The 26,548-nt window shown below is 41.8% G+C and overlaps 1 protein-coding gene across 1 annotated transcript in view; it reads left to right on the top strand.

The window, feature by feature from the left end:
* The window catches only part of TEX11 (testis expressed 11), a gene marked incomplete at both ends in the record, with an annotated part of 435,711 nt that overhangs the window by 120,460 nt on the left and 288,703 nt on the right, over positions 1-26,548 (top strand). Inside the window, one exon of the mRNA XM_081081640.1 lies at positions 22,427-22,512. Coding sequence (XP_080937766.1) covers positions 22,427-22,512 — 86 coding nt within the window. The remainder of the gene's footprint in view (positions 1-22,426; positions 22,513-26,548) is intronic.

The raw sequence follows: 26,548 nt of genomic DNA, 5'->3' as shown, positions 1-26,548 counted from the left end.
TTGAAGAGATGTTGCCTGTGTCCCAATATGTGGTCTATCTTTGAAAATGTCCGGTGTGCACTGGAGAAGAATGTATATTCTGTAGCTTTGGGTGAAATGTTCTGAAGATGTCAATTAATTCCATCTGATTTTGTGAGTCATTTAGGATTGATGTTTCTTTGCTGATTTTTTTGTTTACAGGATTTATTTGGTGGTGCCAGTGGGGTATTAAAGTCCCCTACCCTGACTGTATTGTTGTCAATCTCTCCCTTGATATCTTCCAGAAGTGTTTTTTATGTATTTGGGTGCTCAGGTATTGGGTGCATATATGTTTACCAGAGTTATATCCTCTTTTTGTTTTTGTGTTTTTTTTTTAAATTAAATCTTTATTGTTCAGATTATTACATTTGTTCCTCTTTTTTACCCCCATAACTAACCTCCTCCCAGTTCCCACCCCACCCTCCGCCCTCACTCCCCACCCACTGTCCTCATCCATAGGTGCACGATTTTTGTCCAGTCTCTTCCCTCATCTCCCACACCCTTTTCCCCCCCAAGAATAGTCAGTCCATTCCCTTTCTATGTCCCTGATTCTATTATTATCACCAGATTATTTGTTCACTTGATTCTTAGATTCACTTGTTGATAGATGCATGTTTGTTGTTCATAATTTGTATCTTTACCTTTTTCTCCTTCTTCCTCTTCTTAAAGGATACCTTTCAGCATTTCATATAATACTGGTTTGGTGGTGATGAACTCCTTTAGCTTTTCCTTATCTGTGAAGCTCTTTATCTGACCTTCAGTTCTGAATGATAGCTTTGCTGGATAAAGTAATCTTGGTTGTAGGTTCTTGGTATTCATCACTTTGAATATTTCTTGCCATTTCCTTCTGGCCTGCAAAGTTTCTGTTGAGAAATCAGCTGACAGTCATATGGGTATTCCCTTGTAGGCAACTGAGTTTCTTTCTCTTGCTGCTTTTAAGATTCTCTCTTTGTCTTTTGCTCTTGGCATTTTAATTATGATGTGTCTTGGTGTGGTCCTCTTTGGATTCCTTTTGTTTGGGGTTCTCTGCGCTTCCTGGACCTGTAAGTCTATTTCTTTCACCAGGTGGGGGAAGTTTTCTGTCATTATTTCTTCAAATAGGTTTTCAATATCTTGCTCTCTCTCATCTTCTGGCACCCCTATAATTCTGATGTTGGTACGCTTGAAGCTGTCCCAGAGGCTCCCTACACTATTTTCGTATTCTTTTTTCATTTTGCTTTTCCAGTTGGGTGTTTTTTGCTTCTTCGCATTTCGAATCTTTGACCTGATTCTTGCGCTCCTCTGGTCTGCTGTTGGGTGTCTGTAAAATATTCTTTATTTCAGTCAGTGTATGCTTAATTTCTAGTTGGTTCTTTATCACAACATCGAGGGTCTCATTAGATGTCTTGAGGAACTCACTACATTTATTGGCAGTTTCTAGAAAATTATTGAAAGGCCTTAAAATTGCGGTTTTTAGCTCTATATCCTCCATTTCTGTCATGTTTCTTTGTCTCCGCATTTTTTATGCTTTCTTGGTGCACCCCCTTGTGGTCTTTGTGCGCAGTCTTGTTGTAGGTAAGCCTTGATTGTTGTCAGCAGTACTGGGGGTGATTTGACCTCCAGGCCAACTGGCTATGAGAGTCAGCTGTGTCTGCAGTGGGAGAACTTCTGTGCTGGATCTCTAGGGCGGTGCTAATCTAGCGTTTGCCTGAGGCTATCCGGCAAATGGCTCTGCGCAGGGCTTGGGCGGGGCGGGTCCTCGGGGATCTACAGGGCGGGCGGAGCGAGCAGTTATGGCTGCTCTCAGTTCCGGCCCTTGGGGCTCTTCCTCACAAAGTCCCAGCAACCACTGCAAACCTCAGAGAGAAAGCTGCCTTCGAGTTCCGACCAAAGCCAGACAGTCCCGCTTCTCCCGTTTGAGTCTGGGTCCCTAGAGACTCGCCCGGATCTGGAGCTCGGAGTCTGAAACTCCCTCCCGATTGAAAACAACAACCGCGCCCTCTGCCACCAGCCCGCTCTGCGCGCACTCCGCACCTTAGTATTTCACTTCAGCACTGCGCCTCCTCTGAGTCTGGGTATGATATTCTCTTTCCTCCTAGTTGTAGAATTTCCACTCAGCCAGCCTTCCTGTGGTTCTGGATGATGTCCGTTCCGTCTTTTAGTTGTATTTTTGATTGTTTGTTCCAGGCAGCAATCTCCGGCGTTAACCTATGCCCCCATCTTGGTTTCTCCTATATCCTCTTTTTGAATTTCTCCCTTTAGTGTTATGAAGTGGCACTCCTTATCTCTTGTTATGGCCTTCACTTTGAGGTCTATTTTGTCAGATTGCTAGCACGGTGTTTTTTGGTTTTGTTTTTTTCATTCCATTCGACTGAAAATTTTTTTCCATCGTTTCACTATAAATCTTTGTGAGTCCTTTGTTCTAAAGTGGGTCTCTTGTACACAGAAGATATATGGGTCATATTTTCTTATCCATTCAGCTACTCTGTGTCTTTTGATTAGAGTATTTAATCCATTTATGTTTAAGATTATTATTGATAGGTACTTGTTTGTTGCCATTTTTTTTCTTTATGCCCGTGCTCCATCTTCCCTTCCTATTTCTTCTTTTTACTACAGTCTCTTTACCATTTCTTGCATTGCTGGCTTGGTGGAAATAAACTCAATTATCCATTATTTGTCTGTGAAGCTCCTTATTTCACCTTCCATTTTTTTTTTTTTTGATCATCTGAATCTTTTGTTTAGATCACTTTTTTTAAACCTTTAATTTCTTTATTGGTTAAGGTATTACAAATGTGTCCTCATCCCCCCATTAACCTCCCCCCCCCCAACTTATGCTCTCATCCCCCTGTTGTCTGTGTCCATTGGTTTGGCTTATATGTATGCATACAAGTCCTTTGGTTGATCTCCCCTGCTTACCCCCACCTTCCCCTACATTCCCTCTGGGGATTGACAGTCTGATCGCTGCTTCTCTGTCTCTGGATCTGTCCCTGTTCATCAGTCTATGTTGTTCTCTATATTCCACAAATGAGTGAGATCACGTGGTATTTATCCTTCTCTGACTGGCCTATTTCACTTAACATAATGCTCTCCAGTTCCATGCATGCTGTTGCAAATGGCAAGAATTCCTTCTTTTTTACCGAAGCGTAGTATTCCATTGTGTAGATGTACAACAGGTTTTTAATCCACTCATCTGTTGATGGGCACTTAGGCAGTTTCCAAATCATAGCTATGGTGAATTGTGCTGCTATGAACATAGGGCTGCATATATCCTTTCTGATTGGTGTTTCTAGCTTCTTGGGATATATTCCTAGAAGTGGGATCACTGGGTCAAATTGGAGTTCCATTTTTAGTTTTTTTAGAAAAATATATTTTATTGATTTTTTACAGAGAGAAAGGGAGAGGGACAGAGAAAAATCGATGGGAGAGAAACATTGATTAGCTGCCTCCTGCACACCTCCCACTGGTGATGTGCCCGTAATCAAGGTACATGCCCTTGACCGGAATCGAACCTGGGACCCTCCAGTCCGCAGCCCGATGCTCTATCCACTGAGCCAAACTGGTTAGGGCCCATTTTTATTTTTTTGAGGAAACTCTATACTGTTCTCCACAGTGGCTGCACCAGTCTGCATTCCCACCAGCAGTGCAGAAGGGTTCCTTTTTCTCCACATCCTCTCCAACACTTGTTGTTTGTTGATTTGTTGATGATATCCATTCTGACAGGTGTGAGATGATACTGCATTGTCGTTTGATTTGCATCTCTCGTATAATTAGTGACTTTGAACATGTTTTCATGTGTCTTTCGGCCTTCTGTATGTCCTCTTTCGAAAAGTGTCTATTTAGGTCCATTGCCCATTTTTTGATTGGGTTGTTTATCTTCCTTTTGTTAAGTTCTATGAGTTCCCTGTAAATGTTGGAGATTAAACCCTTATTGGTGATAACATTGGCAAATATCTTCTCCCATGCAGTGGGATTCCTTGTTATTTTGTTGATGGTTTCCTTTGCTGTGCAAAAGCTTTTTATTTTGATGTAGTCCCATTTGTTTATTTTCTCTTTAGTTTCCATTGCCCTAGGAGCAGTATCAGTGAAGAAATTCCTTCGCGATATGTTTGCGATTTCGCTGCCTGTGGATTCCTCTAGTATTTTTATGGTTTCCCGTCGTATATTTAAGTTCTTTATTCATTTTGAGTTTATTTTTGTGTATGGTGTGAGTTGGTGGTCTAGTTTCATGTTTTTGCATGTATCTGTCCAATTTTCCCAGCACCATTTATTGAAGAGACTATCTTGACTCCATTGTATGTTCTTGCCTCCTTTGTCAAATATTAATTGTGCGTATTGGTTGGGGCTGATTTTTGGGCTCTCTATTCTATTCCATTGATCTATATGTCTGTTCTTGTGCCAATACCAGGCAGTTCTGAGAACAGTGGCTTTGTAATACAGCTTGATATCTGGTATTGAGATCCCACCTACTTTGTTCTTCTTTCTCAGGATTGCTGCAGCTATTCGGGGTCTTTTTTTATTCCAGATGGATTTTTGGAACGTTCGTTCTAGATCTGTGAAATATGCCATTGGTATTTTAATGGGGATTGCATTGAATCTATAGATTGCTTTGGGTAGTATGGACATTTTGATGATGTTGATTCTACCAATCCATGAACACAGTATGGTTTTTTTTAAAAAATATATTTTATTGATTTTTGCCAAAACTGGTTTGGCTCAGTGGATAGAGCGTCGGCTTGCCGACTGAAAGGTCCCAGGTTCGATTTCGGTCAAGGGCATGTGCCTGGGTTGCGGGCACATCCCTAGTGGGAGATGCGCAGGCGGCAGCTGATCGATGTTTCTCTCTCATCGATGTTTCTGGCTCTATATCTCTCTCCCTTCCTCTCTGTAAAAAATCAATAAAATATATATTTTTTTAAAAAGTGCTCAGTGTCTTTCAAGGTGGATTCCTCTATGGCTGCCAATTCCTGGTAGAGATTGCTAAAAATTCAGAGTACGAGGTACCACCCCAAACCCATTAAAAAAATAAATAAATAAAAAATATATATATTTTATTGATTTTTTACAGAGAGGAAGGGAGAGGGATAGAGAGTTAAAAACATCGATGAGAGAGAAACATCGATCAGCTGCCTCCTGAAAACTCCCCACTGGGGATGTGCCCACAACCAAGGTACATGCCCTTGACTGGAATCAAACCTGGGACCCTTGAGTCCGCAGGCCGACGCTCTATCCACTGAGCCAAACCGGTCAGGGCCATGAACACAGTATGTTCTTCCATCTGTTTACGTCTTCCTCTCTCTCTTTTTTCAGTGTCCTATAGTTTTTTGCATATAGGTCTTTTACCTCCTTAGTTAAGTTTATTCCTAGGTATCTTAATTTTTTGTACTATTCCCTTATAGGTAACTTTCTGTCTTTCTCTGGCAGCCGTTAAGATTCTTACTTTGTTTTTGGTGTTTGCCAATTTAATTATGATGTTTCTTGGTGTCAGTCTTTTTGGGTTCATCTTGTTTGGGACTCTTTGAGCTTCTTGGACTTGTGTTAGTTTTTTCTTCCCAACATGCGGGAAGTTTTCTGTCATTATTTCTTCAAACAGGTTTTCTATTCCTTGCTCAATTTTCTCTCCTTTGCCACCCCCATTATGCAGATGTTTTTTCATTTCATGTTGTCCCAAAGCTCCCTTAGTCTCTCTTTCTGCTTTTTAAGTTTTTTTTTCCAGTTTCTGCTCTGCTTAAGTGTTTTTTCCTACCTTGTTTTCTAGCTTGCTCATTTGGTCTTCAAGTTCTTCTAGTCTACTGTTGTTAATTTCTATTGTGTTTTTTATTGCAGCTATGTCATTCTTCCTTTCTACTTTGTTCTTCTTTATTTCCTCTTGATTCTTACACATGTTGTTGAATTTGTTTTTCATCCTTTTCAGTGTCCTTACGATCATTTCTCTGAATTCTTTCTCTGACAAATTTCTTGCCTCCATTTTGTTTATTTCCTTTTCTAGTGATTCCTCCCTTTCTTTCGTATGGGGGCTGTTTCTTTTTCTAGCCACTTTTGCTCCTCTCAGGGTGTCTGGTTATGTGGCTCACTCTCTACCATGTTGACCAAAAGGCACAAAATAGAACTCGACAAGACACAACACAGAGTGAAAAAAAAAAAATGATTGTATTCATGACACCCATAACCCCAAATAAAGGTGACCACCAGAGAAAAGAGTATTAGGGGAGAGAAAGAGCACAAAAATGATATTCAGAAAAGGAAAAAAGGTAAGAGAGAAAAGAAAATGTGTAAAAAAAGGGGGAAAATATACATATATGGGGGAAAAACTCCACAAAACCAACAAACAAACAAGAAATGAAAACAACATACACACAGAAAAGAAGGGTGGGAACTGAATCTGAAGAGGCAGAGCTTATTTCCAGAAAGTAAGGTAAAGGAATTGAATGAATGGGGGAATGGCCACAATTCAGTATAGAGGAGGCAGAAAGAGAATGAGTGTATAAGAAGACAAGTAGATAACAAAATTCTCATTAAAAAAAAAAAAATATATATATATATAAATTTACCCCTTTCTTTAATCTATCTTTCTATATATTCATCTATTTTTGGAAAGGGAGAATAGAGTAGAGAGCAAGTAGGCTTGAGTTTGGTGAGTGAAACTAATTAAGCTATTACTAGAAGAAGAGAGTGAGCGAGGAGAGTAAAAACAAAAGCATAAAATAAAATCAAAACCAACCAACCAAACAATCAAACAAACAACAACCACAACAAAATTGGCTAGCTAAGAAAGAGAAAAAATAAGGGTGCATGGATTTGGAAATTAGATGTATGAGTGAGCCAGCAGAGATTACTATAATAGTCATGTGTCAATAAAGCAGATAGAGAAGATCAATTTTTAACAAACAGTAAATAGAAAGGAGAGAAAAACTAACGCAGGAACAGGAAGAGAGAAACAGGATGAAAAAGGGACAAGTGAGGAAGAAAAGGTTGGCAAAAAGGAAAAAATAAGATAAAGTAATGATAAAAAATAAACATAAAAATAGAATGTAGAAGACTAATCCAAAGAAAAGGTTAAAAAAATAATAAAATAAACTCAAGAAAAAACTTTTAATTTCTTAAGTAAAAGGTAAAAAATAAAAAAGTGAAGTAGTGAAGTGTCCTTCGCTTCAGCTGAGTTTCAGTGTCCCATGGGGGCTGGTTTAAGACCCCTCTCTACTGTTCTGTCTGCGAACTCTCAGTTTCCTCTTATGTAGTCAGCACTGTGTTGAAGTTCCCAGCGATCCACCACTCCTCTGTGTCAGACTCCACAGCCTTGGTTTCAGGCAGGCAGTATCAACCACCCGCTTTGTTTGTCTGCCTGCTTTCAGTGGTACTTACACAAGCACCTATTTCTGTCATAGGCTTTAGGTGGCAGTGTTGCTGTATTAATTTCCAGGATCAAATGGCCCCTCAACCCAGTCCCTGAGGGTTCCTTGGGGGTATTCAGAATCCTTGTTTCCCTGCCTCAAGGCTGGGTGTGGCTGTGCTGCTAGGAGGGTCTGGCTCCTTCATGAGAAAAATGCCTATGAAGTGTTCAAGGGACCATACTGTCCCAGAGCTGGCTTCCTGGTCACCTCTCCCTATTTTGCTCCTCAGCTTCCACAAAACCATCTTCCTCTGCGTCACAGCCTCAATGAGTTTTTGTAATTGAAAGATCCTATGTACTGGGTTTAGCGAGTAGATGCAAGGAAAATATAAAGACAGAGCAACTGCACCGCTGCACGTCTCTCTCCCCCCTCCGTCTCCCCCCAGCACTGCGCCACAGGTGCACAACTTCAGGCTGTCTTTTTGGGCACAGCCTCCCACAGCTGTGGACTTAGATCTAGAGTCCCTGGCTGCCAGCAGCCCTGTGGACCCCATTCCACAGTTGAGTGTTACGCATGTCCCCAAGGGACGCGGACTTATTGCAGTGCCATTTCCTTCTGACCCTCTAGTCCAGTGGTTCTCAACCTTCCTAATGCCGCGACCCTTTAATATAGTTCCTCATGTTGTGGTGATCCCCAACCATCAAATTATTTTCGTTGCTATTTCATAACTGTAATTTTGCTACTGTTATGAATTGTAATGTAAATATCTGATATGCAGGATGTATTTTCATTGTTACAAATTGAACATAATTAAAGCATAGTGATTAATCACAAAAACAATATGTAATTATATATGTGTTTTCCAATGGTCTTAGGCGACCTGTGAAAGGGTCGTTTGACCCCCAAAGGGGTCGCGACCCACAGGTTTGCGACCCACAGGTTGAGAACCACTGCTCTAGTCCCAGTTGTGCGTGTCTCTCTCTCTAGCCCAGATCTCCGATCCTACCGTTTTTCAGGCATTCTCTGTCCTTTCCGGCCATGGATTGTCTCACCAGCTGTGTTTAGTTCACCAGTTCTGGGTGGATGTTATTCAATTCAGCTGTGTCTTCTAACTGCTCTGTGAGAAGGCGAAGCACATGTCTACTTATTTGGTTGCCATTTTGTCTCCCCTGGGACAAATATTTTAGGAGCCCACGGCCGGGGAGGTTGGAGTCTCGGTGTTCGTGGGTTCACAGCCAGGGCAGCAGGTCCCTGGCTGGTGTGGCTGTAGGTTCCTAGTAGGTGTCCGAGGTCTCCCCGGGTAAAGGTGAGGCTGGGCTCCCAGTCACAGCCGCTCTCCCCATCAAGATGGTGTGGTCTCTGTGGCAGATCCAGCCTCCCCGGGAGAGATTGCAGCAGTTAGGGGAGCCTGGTCTGCCAGACCCCAACAGTCATGCAGAATATGACTGCCCCTAACTCACATGCACACACGCGCTCCACATGTACACACACTCCCCTTTTGCTCCCTCACTCATTCACTCATACTCTCTTCCTCACTGCCGTCCTGTTGGCTGCCATCTTCATATCCTGTCTTTTTTGTGTGAATAATTTTTTAAATGAAAGTATAGTTTACATACAATATTATAATATTTTCAGGTGTACAACATAGTGATTCGAAATATATATATATATATATATATATATATATATATATATATATATATCTTATGAAGTGATCGCTACAATAAGCCTAGTAACAGGAAGTCAGTCCTGCAGTCAGCGCTGGGTTACTGTGGTGATCCAGCACTGACTGCTATGGCTGCAGGCGCAGTGACCCAGCACTGACTGCTAAGGGGGCTGTGAATCAGGCCCTGAAGAGAGAAGCATGGACTGATACCTAGCCTCTGTGGAAGCTGTTGATCACCACTTGCCTCTTTCTTTTGCTCTGGGCCTGGCCAGCAGCCACGCCTCCATTTCTCTCCAGGCCTCCACAGGGGCTACTGATCAGCCACACCTTTCTGATCAGGCCCCGTTGATAAGCCCAGAGATGCTGACTGTCATAGAAACCGACCAATCAGAACCAAATCTGGGTCAACTGTGAGGAGCCAATGGCTGCTTAGGAGGTGGAGCTTTTGACACAGACTGGCATAGAAACCCACCAATCAGAACCAAATCTGAGTGAAGTGCCAGGAGCCAATGGCTGCCTAGGAGGTGGAGCTTTTGACGCTGACTGGCATAGAAACTGACCAATCAGAACCAAATTGACTGGCAAAGGTGGGCAGTTGGGGGCGAGATCAGGCTGGCAGGAGAGGGCAGGTAGGGGTGATCAGGCAGGCAGAAGCAGTTATGGGGTGATCAGGCCTGCAGGGAAGGGCAGTTGGGGGCAAGAACAGGTCAGCAGGGGAGGGCAGTTGGGGTAGACCAGGATGGCAGGGGAGGGTAGTTGGGGGCCATCAGGCCAGCAGGGGAGGTCAGTTGGCATCAAGATCAGGCTGGCAGGGGAGGGCCGTTGGGGGCAAGAACAGGTTAGCAATGGAGGGCAGTTGAGGGTGACCAGGCTGACAGGGGAGGGCAGTTGGGGGCAATCAGGCCAGCAGGGGAGCAGTTAGGTGTTAATCAGGCTGGCAGGGGAGCAGTTAGGAGCCAGCAGTCCTGGATTCTGAGAGGGATGCCCGACTGCTGGTTTAGGCCCAATCCCACAGGGATCCCCCAAGGGGTCCCAGATTGGAGAGGGTGCAGGCTAGACTAAGGGACACGCCCCCCAGTGCACGAATTTCGTGCACCGGGCCTCTAGTTATAAATAATACTGCAGTGAACACAGGTGCATTTTATTTGAATTAGTGTTTTTGTTTTCTTTTGTTTTCTACCCAGAAGTGGAATTGCTGGGTCATATGATAGTTCTGTTTTTAGCTTTTTGAGGAACATTCACACTGTCTTCCATAGTGGCTGCACCAATTTACAATTCCACCAACAGTGTATGAGAGTTCCCCTTTTTTCCACATCCTAACCAACACTTGTTTCACAGCATCCTGTTATTTCAGGGTTGCAGTATCTTATTTTCTCTCTTAGAAGATATTGACAAATTTTTGTCCCCAATATTTTTTCTCTGCATAATCTCTGTTTTCTCCAAGGTGACTTTTTCTTTTTTAAAAATATTTTATTGATTTTTTACAAAGAGGAAGGGAGAGGGATAGAGAGTTAGAAACATTGATGAGAGAGAAACATCGATTTAGCTGCCTCCTGCACACTCCCCACTGGGGATGTGCCCACAACCAAGGTACATGCCCTTGACTGGAATCGAACCTGGGACCCTTGAGTCCGCAGGCCGATAGTCTATCCACTGAGCCAAACCGGTTAGGGCCAAGGTGACTTTTTCTGTTTGTGTGTTTGTGTGTGCTCAGTCTTTGCTGTTCTATTAGATCAGCAGTTCTCAACCTGTGGGTCGCAACCTCTTTGGTGGTCGAATGACCCTTTCACAGGGGTCGCCTAAGACCATCCTGCATATCAGATATTTACATTACAATTCATAACAGTAGCAACATTACAGTTATGAAGTAGCAACGGAAATAATTTTATGGTTGGGTCACAACATGAGGAGCTTTATTTAAAGGGCCAGAAGGTTGAGAACCACTGTATTAGATGCTTTCCTCAAATGTCCAATGACCATTGGCTGCTTATCCTATTTAATAAAAGACTAATATGCAAATCAACCAAATGGCAGAACAGCCAATCACTATGATGCTCACTGACCACCAGGGGGCAGACACTCAACACAGGAGCTGCCCCGTGGTGGTCAGTGTGCTCTCACTGGGGGAGTGCCGCTCAGCCAGAAGCTGGGCTCATGGCTGGTGCTGCTCCCACCTCCACAGAAGCGCTAAGGACATCCGGCTGCGGGCCTAAGCCAGCAGTTGGATATACCCCAAGGGCTCCTGGACTGCAAGAGGGCTCTGCAGGCCAGGCTGAAGGATTTCCCCCACCCCCCAAGTGCACAAATTTCATGCACCAGGACTCTAGTCTTTAATAATGAAACACTAAAAATATCATTGAAAGCTCTGTTCCTGGGTCAGTAAAACTATTTATGGTATTTTTGTATGTGCTTAAGGCTTAGACAAGGGACCTGATAATCTAGGTCAGGAAATCTTATAATGACAGGAAATGATCAGATAAAGGTTAGAGAAGCCCTAACATAGTGTTTTAAAAGGAATTAATTAGTTAAGTTAACCAGCTCTCTTTTTTCTGAGACATCTTTCCTGTATCCCAAAACTAGGTTAGGAATAATTGTAAGGTGTTGACATGAAAACAGAAGGTAATACGGTACTGTTCAGAGGCAAATAAAGTGTTTTTTTTAATTAAATCTTTATTGTTCAGATTATTACAGTTCTTGCTCTATTTCCCCCCCTCCTTCACCCAGTTCCCACCCACCCTCTGCCCTTACCCCTCCCTCACACTGTCCTCATCCATAGGTGTACGATTTTTGTCTAGTCTCTTCCTGCACGCCCACACCCCTTTCCCCCAAAGAATTGTCAGTCCACTCCCTTTCCATGCCCCTGGTTCTATTATATTCACCAGTTTACTCTGTTCATCAGATTATTTATTCACTTGATTTTTAGATTCACTTGTTGATAGATATGTATTTGCTGTTCATAATTTTTATCTTTACCTTTTTTTAATATCTATTTTTATCGATTTCAGGGAGGAAGGGAGAGGGAGAGAGAGATAGAAAATATCAATGATGAGAGAGAATCACTGATCGGCTGCCTCCCACACATCCCCTATTAGGGATTGAGCCTGCAACTTCAGCATGTGCTCTGACCAGGAATCAAGCCATGACCTTCTGGTTCATAGGTCAACACTCAACTACTGAAAATTGTGTCTTAAGCACCAGGAGAAATAACTAATGGTCTGTTGTTGATTATTACTGAGATAATCTGAGGATTAGAGAAAGCTGAGTGAGGGAGGGATTAGAAGTTAAATGTCTTAAGGCCATTAAGGAAGAAATCCAGGCAATTATAATTCAATTATTACTACACTTTTATAATTGAACCTATAAATGTTTAAAGGAAAACAAAATCATGAAGAAAAATAGCTTAGAATTTGTGACTGGAAAAATAGGAAGTTGGTTTTACTGAATTTTATAAAAACCCAATTTAAAAACTAATTTGCAGAAAATGAAGTTATCTAGTTAACTTAAAAAAAAAAGCCTTGTAACAAAGTTAGTGATCAAACTCATTTTCAGCAGCAATATATAATTGAGTTTAAAAAATCATTTTATATCTCATTTTGTCATTGTAAAGTAGATATTCAGTTGGAGCTATCATTTTTGGGCCAGGAGATGTAACAGTGGCTGGAGGTTCTAGAAATCCCATGAGTCCTGGAGATCATATAATGCATTAGTAAAAACCAATATGCAATGGACTTATAGCTCTACCTTCTTTGTATTTTTATTTCCATTATATATTGCTTGCAAAATGAGATGTTAGCACTCCATAGGAAGATATATATCTATCTATATCTATATCTATATCTATGTTTAAGTTTATCTTTATTGTTGAAAGTATTACATATGTCCCCCATTGACCCCCTCTACCCTGCTCCTGTCCCCTCCCCAGGCCTTTACTGCACTGTTGTCTGTGTCCATTGGTTATGCATATCCTATATAATAAAAGGCTAATATGCAAAGTGTCCCCTCCATGGGGAGTTTGACCGGAAGTTTGACCAGGGGGCGGGGCAGGATGGCCAACCATCTGTGGCCCCTCACCCTGGCCATCCCCACCTCCGATCAGGCCCCCCACCCTGTTCAGGGGTGGGGCCAGCCAGTGGGAGGGGCCACTGATGGTTGAGGTGGGGGGGCCGGTCTGGGATGGAGCCGGCTGGCCAACCTCCTGTGTTCCTTCCCCCTGGCCAGCCTGGCCTGATCAGCCCTGATCAGGACAGCCAGACCCCACCCATGCACAAATTCATGCACTGGGCCTCTAGTATGCATATAAGTTCTTTGGTTAATTGCTTTCCACCCCCTCCTTCCCTCTGAAGATTCGTCAGTCTGTTGCATGCTTCCATGTCTCTGGATCAATTTTGTTCTTCAGTTTATTTTGCTCATTAGATTCCACATATGAGTGAGATCATGTGATACTTGTCTTTCTCTGACTGGCTTATTTCACTTAGCGTAATACTTTCCAGGTCTCTCCATGCTGTCTCAATGGTAAGAGATCCTTCTTTTTTTACAGCTGCTTAGTAGTCCATGGTGTAAGTAGACCACATATTTTTTATCAGCTCATCTACTGATGGGCACTTGGGCTGTTTTCAGATCTTAGCTATTGTAAAGTGAGCTGCTATGAACGTAGGGGTGAAACACCAATCTTTCTGATTGGTGTTTTGGGATTCTTAGGATATATTCCTAAAAGTAGGATCACTGGGTCAAATGGCAGTTCAATTTTTAATTTTTTGAGGAAATGCCATAGTTTTTTCCATGGTGGCTACACCAGCCTGCATTCCCACCAGCAGTGGTCCCTTTTCTTCACATCTTCGCTAGCACTTGTTGACTTATTGATGGTAGTCATTCCGATAGGTGTGAAGTAATAAACCTCATTGTAATTTTGATTTCCATCTCTTTGAAGATTAGTGAGACTTGTCTTTCATATGTCTCTTGGGCATCTGTATGTCCTCTTTGAAGAAGTGTCTATTTAGGTCCTTTGCCCATTTTTTAATTGGGTTGTTGGTCTTTTTTAAAGTTGTATAAGTTCTTTACATATTTTTGAAATTAATACCTGATCAGATGTATCATTGCATATTTTGGAAAGAGATATTTTTATGCATCTTAGTACTTCATATCCCATTAGAAATGTTTCATGAGGACAGAAATATTTGTCTGTTTTGTTTACTAATGTATCTCTAATGCCTAATAGTTAGGAAGTGCTTAGTAAATATTTATTATTGAATGTATAAATGAATGAGTGAATGGGGCAATATTGGTAGTTGAAATATATTTTTGTCATTCCATTGAAAATATGCTGTGGGTCCCTTGAAACCTATTTTAGTATTTTGTAGTTTTGTCCTCATAAGTTTATTATTGTGTATTATTTTCTTCCTAGGAAATAACATTTAATGTAAGTACACTTGCAGGGATTGTGAAGGCAAGTACAAAAACTGAGGAAATTGAATAAAGATTCAGTACACTTAATGTTCATCAAAAGCCTTATTTTCCATTTTCCTCTGTACAATTAGTTGCAGGCCTTTCTGTAGCAAATGTGTGTGAGCTGCATAATTCCAGTATAACTACATAATTGACGTGTCCCTGTGTGAACCTATAATGAGTTAAGCCTTTTCTACTGAAATGTCAAGAAAGCATTTAAATACTTCTGGATTCTTGCCAGACCCACATTACCAAGACTCCTCTTTATTTTAGATTTAAATATGTAGTAGGTCTGATGTGTTCAGGCATGCATATTGAACTTCTGAATGTACTGTAATTCAAAGGGGAACTCTTTTTGAGGCAAGACAGGTCTGTACATACTAGTTATGGAATAACTTGCCTCAGATCTCATATTCCTAACTGAGGATCTCCTTCTAGTCTTACTGTGGTAAAATCGATAAAGGACTCCTTTATATGGCTATAATCTGATTCTGGATAGATGGTTCCTGAAGGGGATATATGGCTAAATTATTTAAAAAAATTTCTTATGCAATTTGCCAGTATTTTCACAGATGAAAATTCTGTAAAATATGGCATTGATGCAGGAATTGAGATACCGAATAACCCATAAAAGAATTTTTTCCTATGGCACCATTCACATGCTTTTTCCTACTTTTACCTCAATGGTAATTTATGTAAAAAAATGTTTGTTGTTAAAGAGGGTCTATTAAAATAAGTATCCTATATAATAAAAGCCTAATATGCAAATTGTCCCCTTGACTGAGAGTTCGACCAGGAGTTCGACTGGGGGGGGGGGGTGGGCAGCTCGCCAAATGCCCATGGCCCCTCCCCCTGGCCAGCGGCGGCAGGTGGCTGGGGGAAGGGAAGCCCTTGCTGGAAGCTGGTAGCTGCTAGGGACCCTACCCATGCATGAATTTCATGCACTGGGCCTTTAGTTTCTAAATAAGTCTTATGACTAAATAAGTGCTTTGGACACATTTCAGAACTTTAGAATTTTTTAAACTTGCCTTGCTTTTTGGAAAAAACATCATTTTTACCTCCCTTCAGTGGTGGATTTTTTGGTGTTGAGTATACTCTCTAATCCAGCGGTCACCAACCTTTCGGGCCTCACGGACCACCAGTGGTCCATGGACTACCAGTGGTCCACAGACCACCGGTTGGTGACTGCTGCCCTAATTCAAAGCCTTTTACTGAATTTGACAACCTACAAAAGAATTTTAGCCTATTCCTTTGCTGAGCAATGATTAGATTTTCCACTTCCTGTTATTAAAAGACCTTTCAAGTTCTATTAGTAATATATTGTATTTTCTATACATAACTAATTCCCCAATCTGAATATTTTGTAGCTCCTCTTTAAATAAATTGGGAGGTTTCCTTTGCTGTACAAAAGCTTTTTATTTTGATGTAGTCCCATTTGTTTATTTTCTCTTTAGTTTCCATTGCCCTAGGAGCAGTATCGGTGAAGAAATTGCTTCACATATGTCTCAGATTTTGCTGCCTGTGGATTCCCCTAGTATTTTTATGGTTTCCCGTCTTATGTTTAAGTCCTTTATCCATTTTGAGTTTATTTTTGTGTATGGTGTAAGTTGGTGGTTTAGTTTCATTTTTTTGCATGTATCTGTCCAGTTTTCCCAACACCATTTATTGAAGAGGCTGTCTTGACTCCATTGTATGTTCATGCCTCCTATGTCAAATATTAATTTTGCATCGTGGTTTGGGTCGATTTCTGGGTTCTCTATTCTATTCCATTGATCTATATGTCTGTTCTTGTGCCCCAGGCTGTTTTGAGAACAGTGGCTTTGTAATACAGCTTGATATCTAGTATTGAGATGCCACCTACTTTGTTCTTCTTTCTCAGGATTGCTGCAGCTATTCGGGGTCTTTTTTTATTCCAGATGAATTTTTGGAAAGTTTGTTCTAAGTCTGTGAAATATGCCATTGGTATTTTAATGGGGAGTGCATTGAATAGATGCTTTGGGTAGTATAGACATCTTGATGATGTTGATTCTACCAATCCATGAACATGATAAAGGAAACCATTAAAACAACAAGAAAGCCCACAGCATGGAAGAACATATTTGCAAATGTTATCACTGATAAGGTTTTAATCTCCAACATTTACAAGGAACTCATACAACTTAACAAAGGGAATATAAACAACCCAATCAAAAAGTGGGCAATGGACCTAAATAGATACTTTTCGAAAGAAGACAGAAGAAAGCCAAAAGACATATGAAAACATGCTCAAAGTCACTAATCGTCCGAGAGATGCAAATCAAAATGACAATGTGGTACCATCTCACACCTGTCAGAATGGCTATTCATCAACAAATCAACAAATGACAAGTGCTAGCGTGGATGTGGAGAAAAAGGAACCCTCATGCACTGCTGGTGGGAATGCAGACTGGTGCAGCCACTGTGGAGAACAGTAAGGAATTTCCTCAAAAAAACAAAAATGGAACTCCTATTTAACCCAGTTTTCCCACTTCTAGGAATATATCCCAAGAAACTAGAAACACCAATTAGAAAGGATATATGCACCCCTATGTTCATAACAGCACAATTCACCATAGCTAAGATTTAGAAACAGCCTAAGTGCCCATCAGCAGATGAGTAGATTAAAAAACTGGTACATCTACACAATGGAATACTATGCTGCAGTAAAAAAGAAGGAATTCTTACCATTTGCAACAGCATGGATGGAACTGGAGAGCATTATGCTAAGTGAAATAAACCAGTCAGAGAAAGATAAATATCACATGATCTCACTCATTTACGGAATATAATCAACAACATAAACTGATGAACAAAAACAGATCCAGAGACAGAGAAGCATTGATCAGACCATCAAACCTCAGAGGGAAGGTAGGAGGGTGGGGGTAAGGGGGAGAGATCAACCAAAGGACTTATATGCAAGCATACAGGCCTAACCAATGGACACAGACAACAGGGGGGTGAGGGCATGAGTGGGGGAATGGAGGGTAATGTGGGGATACCGACAGATATGTAATAACTTAATCAATAAAGAAATTTAAAGAAATAAATTGGGAGATTTTGATAAGGAAGAGTGGGTTATTTTTTAATATATTTTTATTGATTTCAGAGAGGAATGGAGAGGGAGAGGTAGAGACATTAATGATGAGCGATAATCACTGATTAGCTGCTTCCTTTATGCCCCCTACTGGGGATCAAGCCAGCAACCCCGGGCATGTACTCTTACTGGAAATGAACTATGGTCCTCTGGTTCATTGGTTGATGCTCAACCACCAAGCCATGCCAGTTGAGTTTGTTAGGGACGTTCTTTATCTGTCCTTTGATTCTAAATGATAGCGTAGAGTAATCTTGGCTGCTTTTCATCACTTTGAATATTTTGTTCCAATCCCTTTTGGTCTGCAAAGTTTCAGCTGAGAAAGCAGCTGACAGTTTTATGGGAGCTCCCTTGTAGATAACTAACTGCTTTTCTCTTGCTGCTTTTAAGATTCTTTCTGTTTTTAACCTTTGGCATTTTAATGATAATGTGTCTTGGTGTGAGCCTCTTTGGGTTCATCTTGTTTGGGACTCTCTGCTTCTTGGGCTTATATGTCTATTTCCTTCACCAGGTTAGGGAACTTTTTTTTTAAATTAAATCTTTATTGTTCAGATTATTACATTTGTTCCTCTTTTTTCCCCCCATAGCTCCCCTCCACCCGGATCCCACCCCACTCTCCTCCCTCACCCCCCCCCACACTGTCCTCATCCATAGGTGCACAATTTTTGTCCAGTCTCTTCCCGCATCACCACACCCTTTTACCCCCCAAGAATAGTCAGTCCACTCCCTTTCTATGCCCCTGATTCTATTATAATCACCAGTTTATTCTGTTCATCAGATTATTTATTCACTTGATTTTTAGATTCACTTGTTGATAGATGTGTTGTTGTTCATAATGTTGTTCATAATGTTGTTGATAGATAGTTGTTGTTCATAATTTGTATCTTTACCTTTTTCTTCTTCTTCCTCTTCTTAAAGGATACCTTTCAGCATTTAATGTAATACTGGTTTGCTGGTGATGAACTCCTTTAGCTTTTCCTTATCTGTGAAGCTCTTTATCTGACCTTCAATTCTGAATGATAGCTTTGCTGGATAAAGTAATCTTGGTTGTAGGTTCTTGGCATTCATCACTTTGAATATTTCTAGCCACTCCCTTCTGGCCTGCATAGTTTCTGTTGAGAAATCAGCTGACAATCTTATGGGTACTCCCTTGTAGGTAACTGACTGTCTTTCTCTTGTTGCTTTTAAGATTCTCTCTTTGTCATTTGCTCTTGGCATTTTAATTATGATGTGTCTTGGTGTGGTCCTCTTTGGATTCCTTTTGTTTGGGGTTCTCTGCGCTTCCTGGACTTGTAAGTCTATTTCTTTTACCAGGTAGGGGAAGTTTTCTGTCATAATTTCTTCAAATAGGTTTTCAATATCTTGCCCTCTCTCTTCTTCTGGCACCCCTATAATTTGGATGTTGGTGTGCTTGAAGCTGTCCTTATGCTATCTTCGTATTTTTGGATTCTTTTTTCATTTTGCTTTTCCGGTTGGGTGTTTTTTGCTTCTTCGTATTTCAAATCTTTGACTTGGTTCTTGTGATCTTCTAGTCTGCTATTGGAACTCTGCATAATATCCTTTATTTCAGTCAGTGTATGCTTAATTTCTAGTTGGTCCTTTATCATATCCTCGAGGGTCTCACTAGATTTCTTGATGGTCTCACTGAATTTATCGGCGGTTTCTAGAAAATTCTTGAAAAACCTTAAAGTGTGGTTTTGAACTCTATATCCAGTAGTTTGCTTTCCTCCATTTCTGTCATTTGTGACCTGTATCTTTGTCTCTGCATTTTTTATGCTTCACTGTGTTGATAGAGTGGTTTTCTATGTTAGGTGTCCTATAGGGCCCAGTGGCTCAGCCTCCCCAATTACCTGAGGTGGACACTCTTGGTGCACCACTTTGTGGGATTTTTGCACAGTCTTGTTGTAGTTAAGCCTTGATTGTTGTAGGTATCACTGGGAGGAATTGACCTCCAGGCCAGTTGGCTGTGAGAATCAGCTCTGTCTATGGTAGGAGAACTTCTGTGCTGAAGACACTCTTATGGGGCAAGACTTGCTTCAGTGGGGCTTTGGTGCTCACTGAGTCTGCCCTCTGAGTGTGTCCCTTATGGATCTGAGGAGTTGTAATCTGGATGGTCCCACTCTGACCACTGGGTACACTGGCTCTTGGATCTCTAAGGAGGTGCTAATTTAGCCTCTGCCTGAGGCTACCCAGCAGGAGCTATGGAGAGTTCCTCTTCTTTGTTTGGGGTTTGGAGGTGGCCAGATGAGGCCCAGCTGTGAAGCAATGCAAGCTGCTGTGGGGCCTTGGACCTTCTTTTGGAAGTTCTGGGTCTCTCTAATCCAGCTGCAATTTGTTAGGTAATTTTCAGCTTGCAAAGGGCCAGGCCTTTCATATGCAAATGCCTCTGCACAAAGCTTGGGTGTGGCGGGGTCTCAGGGGATCAACAGGGCGGAGCAAGCAGCTTTGGCTGCTTCCCAGTCTTACCCTAAGAGGCCCCGAGTCTCAGTGTCCCGGTAATCGCTGCAAGCACCTCTGAATGAAAGCCGCCCTCCAGTTCTTCCCGATGCTAGGCAGTCCAGTTTTGTCCCGTATGAGTTTGGGTCCCCAGAGACTCACCTGGAACTGGGTTCAGAGCAGTCGGGAGTTTGAAACTCCCTCCCGATTGAAAAAGTCAACCGTGTCCTCAGTTTCCAGCCCTCTCCACGTGCACCTCATCCTCAGCTGCCAGCCCTCTCCAGGTGCGCCAGGTCCTCAGCTGCCAGCCCTCTCCACATGCGCCACGTCCTCAGTTGCCAGCCCTTTCGGTGTGCGCCTCCATACCTCTGCTCTTTACTTCCACACCGCACCTCCTCTGAGTCTCAGTGTGCTTGTCTCTTTCCTCCTAGTTGTAGAATTTCCACTCAGCCAGCCTTCCTGTGGTTCTGGATGATGTCCATTTTGTCTTTTAGTTGTATTTTTGAATTTGTTGTGGGAGGCAGCAATTTCTGGTGTTTACCTATGCCGCCATCTTGGTTTCTTTGGGAACTTTTTAATTATTATATTTTTCAAGTAGGTTTTCAATTTCTTGCTCTCTTTTTTTCTCCTTCTGGCACCCCCATGATGCAAGTGTTGGTATGCTTGAATTTGTCCCAGAGGTTCCTTAAACTATCCTTATTTTTTGGATTCTTTTTTTGCTGTTCTGATTAGGTGTTTTCTGCTTTCTTTTTTTTTCCAAATCATTGATTTGAACCTCTGCTTTATATACTTTACTGTTGATTCCCTGTAACATATTCTTCATTTCAGTTATTGTTTTCTTCATTTTTGACTTTTAAAATGTTTTCTGTCTCCATTTTTATGTTTCCTATCTCTTTGAAGTTCTCACTAAGTTCTTCTAATCTTCCCCTAAGTTCATTGAGCATCCTTATAACCAGTGTTTTGAACTCTGCATCTAGTATATTTTTTTCTCTCTATTGTATTTAGTTATTTTGTTGTAGTTTTGTTCTGTTATTTCATTTGGGACATGTTTGTTTGTCTCCTCATTTTGGTTGCCTCCCTTTGTTTGTTTCTATTTATTCTGTAGAGCCTATAGGCACAGCCTCCTCAGTCACCTGAGCTGGGTATTCCAGGTGCAGCTCTCCATGTCAGCTGTCTGTACCCTCCTATTGTAGTTGAGCCTTGATTGCCATTGGCATGTCAGTGAGATGGATTTATTTCCAGGCTAATCATTTTCAAGGACTGGCCCCAACTGCAGTAGAGGAGCTGGTGTGCAGGGCCCAACCCCAAGGAGCAGGACTCTCTTCAACAAGACTCTGGTGTTTGCTGAGTTCACCCCTTGTGTTCACTGCTTCTGGAGGTGGTTGGGTGGTTCTCCAGAATGGTCTGAATCTGTCTACCAGGTGCGCTGGTTCTGGTGCCTCCTGGGGATTTAGGCCAAGATCAGCTACCACCTGGCATGAGCTACAGAGTGAGCTGCAGATGGCTGCTACTTCTGTTGTGCTTGGAGATGCCCGGAAGAGGCCAAGCTGTGGACTAAGGCCGGCTGCTGCTAGTGCTTGACTTAGGGCTGTTTAGCAAGTAGTACAGGGCACACCGAGGCCAGATGCTGCTTGTTTGGGTTTTGTGGACCTTTGAGAGATTTTTGGAGTGTCTTCAACATGAGCCATTTGTATTGAAAAGCCACTGAATATGGCTTGGGGGACCTGCAGGTTGGATGGGGCGAGGTATCAAGGTGAATAGTGTTAGGTTGATGGAGAGTCAAATAAGGCACTTACCTACTGGTTCTGTTGGGGGAGAGCTAAACAAAGGAATCCTCGCTGATTTTCACATCCTGAAGATATGGGACTTCTCTTCATGACACTGGAACTCTGGTCAGGGGGGCCTGGTGTGTGGATGGGACCCCTCCATTCTTAGGGAGGACCACAGCAGCTCAGATATCCCTCCCTATTTTTTTAAATTTAAGTTCTTTATTGTTTAATGTATTACATAAGTCTCATTTTTCTCCCATTGACCTCTCCCCAGCCACCCCAACCCCCAGCACATTCCCTCACGCAACCCCCCATCTATGTCCATTGGTTATGCTCATATGCATGCATACAAGTCCTTTGGTTGATCTCTTCCTCCCTATTTTTAAGTACCACATGTGGCTGTGGGATCTGCCTGTTACACAGCTCTCTGTCCCTCCTACCAGTCTCCATGTGGATGTTTCTGTATATCTAAATTATAGGACTTCTGTTCAGCTTGATATCAAGTGATTCTGAATAATGGTGGTTCTGTAGTTTAACTGTAATTTTGATATGGTTGTAGAAGGATGACAGTACTGCATCTACCTATACTGCCATCTTGACCAGAAGCCCAATATGATCTCTATAGATATTTTAATGTTAAGGAAATCATGAATCTGATTATCTTTTTTTTTAATTGCAGACTGAATATCTTCTTAATCTATGTTACAACTTTGGAGTAGAAACCTACATGCTGAATAAATATGAAGAAAGTTGTTACTGGCTTAGGTAATATAAACAAAAATAATGAATGTAAATTCAAGAATATTATAAAGTTCAGTTAAGTTTAAACATTGACTTCAGAAGCCAACATGCTACATTTATTTACTGCTTTAACATGTACTATTTATTATTCTTACTTGCTGCCAATGATTGAAAAATGTATTCTATTCTTTTATCTTCTGTTAATCCTCACTTGAGGATATTTTTTCCATTGATTTTTCAGAGAGAGTAGAAGGGAGGGAGAGAGACAGAAAGAGAGAAACATCAATGTGAGAAACACATCAACTGGTTGCCTCCTGCATGTGCTCTGATCAGTGCCAGAGATCAAGCCTGCAATCGAGGTTTCTTTTTAAGATATTACATATGTATATATAATACATCACATCAGTGGCTGGTGGGGCGGGACTTCGACGCGCCTGGTTTAGTCAAACTTATGAATAATATATTTATGAGCAGGGAAAAAAAAAGATATTACATATGTGTCCTTATCCCCATGTTATCCCCTACCCCCCCCCCCACGCTCATGCCCTCACCCCCCCCCCCCCGTTGTCCGTGTCCATTGGTTAGGCCTATATGCTTGCATATAAGTCCTTTGGTTGATCTCTCCCCCTTACCCCCACCCTCCCCTACCTTCCCTCCAAGGCCCGACAGTCCAATCAATGCCTCTCCGTCTCTGGATCAGTCCTTGTTCATCAGTTTATGTTGTTCATTGTATTCCACAAATGAGTGAGATCATGTGGTATTTATCCGCTCTCCAGTTCCATCCATGCTGTGGCAAATGGTAAGAGTTCCTTTTTATTCTTCCTCTTCTTAAAGAATACCTTTCAGCATTTCATATAATCCTGGTTTGGTGGTGATGAACTCCTTTAGCTTTTCCTTATCTGTGAAGCTCTTTATCTGACCTTCAATTCTGAATGATAGCTTTGCTGGATAAACTAATCTTGGTTGTAGGTTCTTAGTATTCATCACTTTGAATATTTCTTGCCACTCTCTTCTGGCCTGCATGGTTTCTGTTGAGAAATCAGCTGACAGTCGTATGGGTACTCCCTTGTAGGTAACTGATTTTCTTTCTCTTGCTGCTTTTAAGATTCTCTCTTTGTCTTTTGCTCTTGGCATTTTCATTATGATGTGTCTTGGTGTGGTCCTCTTTGGGTTCCTTTTGATTGGGGTTCTCTGCGCTTCCTGGACTTGTAAGTCTATTTCTTTCACCAGGTGGGGGAAGTTTTCTGTCATTATTTCTTCAAATAAGTTTTCAATATCTTGCCCTCTCTCTTCTTCTGGTATCCCTATAATTCTGATGTTGGTATGCTTGAAGTTGTCCCAGAGGCTCCTTACACTATCTTCATATTTTTGAAATCTTTTTTCTTTTTCGGTTGGGTATTTTTTGTTTCTTTGTATTTCAAATCTTTGACTTGATTCTTGGGATCCTCTTGTCTGCTGTTGGATCTCTGTATATTATTCTTTATTTTAGTCAGTGTATGCTTAATTTCTAGTTGGTCCTTTTTCATATCCTCGAGGGTCTCACTAGATTTCTTGAGGGTCTCACTAAATTTATCGGCGGTTTCCATAAAATTCTTGAAAAACCTTATAAATGTGGTTTTGAACTCTATATCCAGTTGTTTGCTTTCCTCCATTTCTGTCATTTGTGACCTGTATCTTTGTCTCGGCATTTTTTATGCTTCCCTGTGTTGGTAGAGTGGTTTTGTGTGCTAAGTGTCCTGTAGGGCCCAGTGACTCAGCCTCCCCCGTTACCTGAGGTGGACACTCTTGGTGCACCCCCTTATGGGCTTTGTGCACAGTCTTGTTGTAGTTATGCCTTGATTGTTGTAGGATCACTGGGAAGAATTGACCTCCAGGCCAATTGGCAGTGAGAATCGGCTGTGTCTGCAGTGGGAGAACTTCTGTGCTGAAGACACCCTTATGGGGCAAGACTTGCTTCAGTGGGGCTTTGGTGCTCACTGAGTCTGCCCCCTGGGTGTGTCCCTTATGGATCTGAGGAATTGTAATCCGGATGGTCCCCCTCTGACCACTGGGTACACAGGCTCTTGGAGGTTACCCAGCAGGAGCTATTAAGAGAACTGCAGATTCCCCTTCATTTTTTGGAGTTTGGAGGTGCCCTGATGAGGCCCAGCTATGAAGCAATGCAAGCTGCTGTGGGGCCTTGGGCCTTTTCTTGGAAGTTCTGGGTCTGTGGCCCAGCTGCAGTTTGTTAGGTAATTTTCAGGTTGCAAAGGGCCAGGGCATTCATATGCAAAAGCCTCTGCTGCAGCCTTGGTGGGGCGGGGTCTCAGGGAATCAAAGGGCAGAGCAAGGAACTATGGCAGATTCTCAGCCCTGCCCTAAGGGGCTGCGTGCGTCTCAGTGTCCTGATAATTTAATTGCTGCAAGCACCTCTGAGGGAAAGCTGCCCTCGTGTTCCGAGCTCTGCTCGCTGCCAGACAGTCCAGTTTCTCCCCGTATGTGTCCTGGGTCCCCAGAGACTTCCCGGAACCGGAGTTCAGAGCAGTCGGGAGCTTGTGACTCCCCCCACCCCCCCATTCAAAAAGGCAGCCGCGTCCTCAGGTACCAGCCCCTTTCCGCACGCGCTCGAGCCTCCGTACCTTTGCACTTTACTTCCGCAGCTTCTGACCCTCAATGTGCTTTTCTCTTTCCTTCTAGTTGTAGAATTTCCACTCCACCAGCCCTCCTGTAAGTTCTGGATGATGTCCGTTCTGTCCTTTTATTGTGTTTTGAAGTTGTTGTAGGAGGCAGCAATTTCGGTGTTTCCCTATGCCGCCATCTTAGTTTCTCTCTACTAGTATTCTTAATATAACATAAGAGTATGCTCTCCCTTCATTCCTCCTTTGTATATTCATGAAGATTATGGAATTTTTTTTTTTGCTTTGGGACTTATTGCTGTCTGCCAACCCCACAGTATAAGGGTGGAAAGGAGGTAAGATTGGGATCAGCTAAAATTATTAGTCCTAAATGATTTTAATATCAATCAAGTAAGTATATATTTAGCACTTACTATATGCTCAGTACTATGCTAAAATTTGTACTGTTGTGATGAATATGGAAATATCAAGGGAATAGTACAAAAATATAGCAACTATATGCACAAACTATGTCTTTTACTGAATATGTAGGCCAAGCACAGATTGACACATAGTAGATACTCAATAATTTCTAGTTAAATGATTTTATGTGAAAATGTATTTTTCTGGATATGTTACATAGGTGCTTTGAATATCAGGGGATCGCGAAATAAAATATATCAAATCAATTTACCAAAATTTTCTTTCTTAGTACAGGGTTAGTTCTGGTTGTTTGGAGATATTCCCATGATCAGTTTAACTATTGGTGAAATTCACATTTGCCATTAATGAAATAAATGGAAATTTGGTCATTAAGATTATAATACTCATAGACATATATCTCTAACAAAATATTTATGCAAATAACTTGTTTATGCAAAAGACTTTAGAGCTCAAAGATTGATCAAAATCTGTAAAGAAATATGCTTCCACTTTGCTATACATCTGAAACTGGTGCAGAATGGTTGGACCAAATGTAATGATGGTCCAGCCAAATGGTTGGACCAGAATGTAAACTGGTTGGAAAAAAAACAACAACCCTGCCTGCCCTGGCAAGTGTCACTCAGTTGGTTGGAGTGTTATCAGGTACACAGATAGGTGGCATGTTTGATTTTCTATCAGGGCACAAACCTAGGTTGTGGGTTTGACCCCCAGTTCGGGGTGCTTACAAGAGGCAACCGATTGATGTTTCTATCTCACACTGGTCTCTCTCTCTCTCTCTCTCCACCTCTTGCCCTTCCTCTCTCCCCCCTCTCTCTAAAACCAATAAAAATCATGGCCTCAGATGAGTATTAAAAAAACAACAACCGTGACTGACAGAACAGGCTTATGCAGTTATAAGAGTTATAGTTGTCTTGATTTAGAATGCTTCACACAAGTGGAATATACCTGAATTTTTTTTAATTTTAAATAACATTTTAATACATTTAATTATTTAAAATATACCAAAGGAACTAACTAGGTTA

Source organism: Myotis nattereri, assembly GCF_964212035.1.
Source record: "Myotis nattereri genome assembly, chromosome: X".
NCBI lineage: Eukaryota > Metazoa > Chordata > Mammalia > Chiroptera > Vespertilionidae > Myotis > Myotis nattereri.
This window is presented reverse-complemented; position numbering and strand designations above follow the sequence as displayed.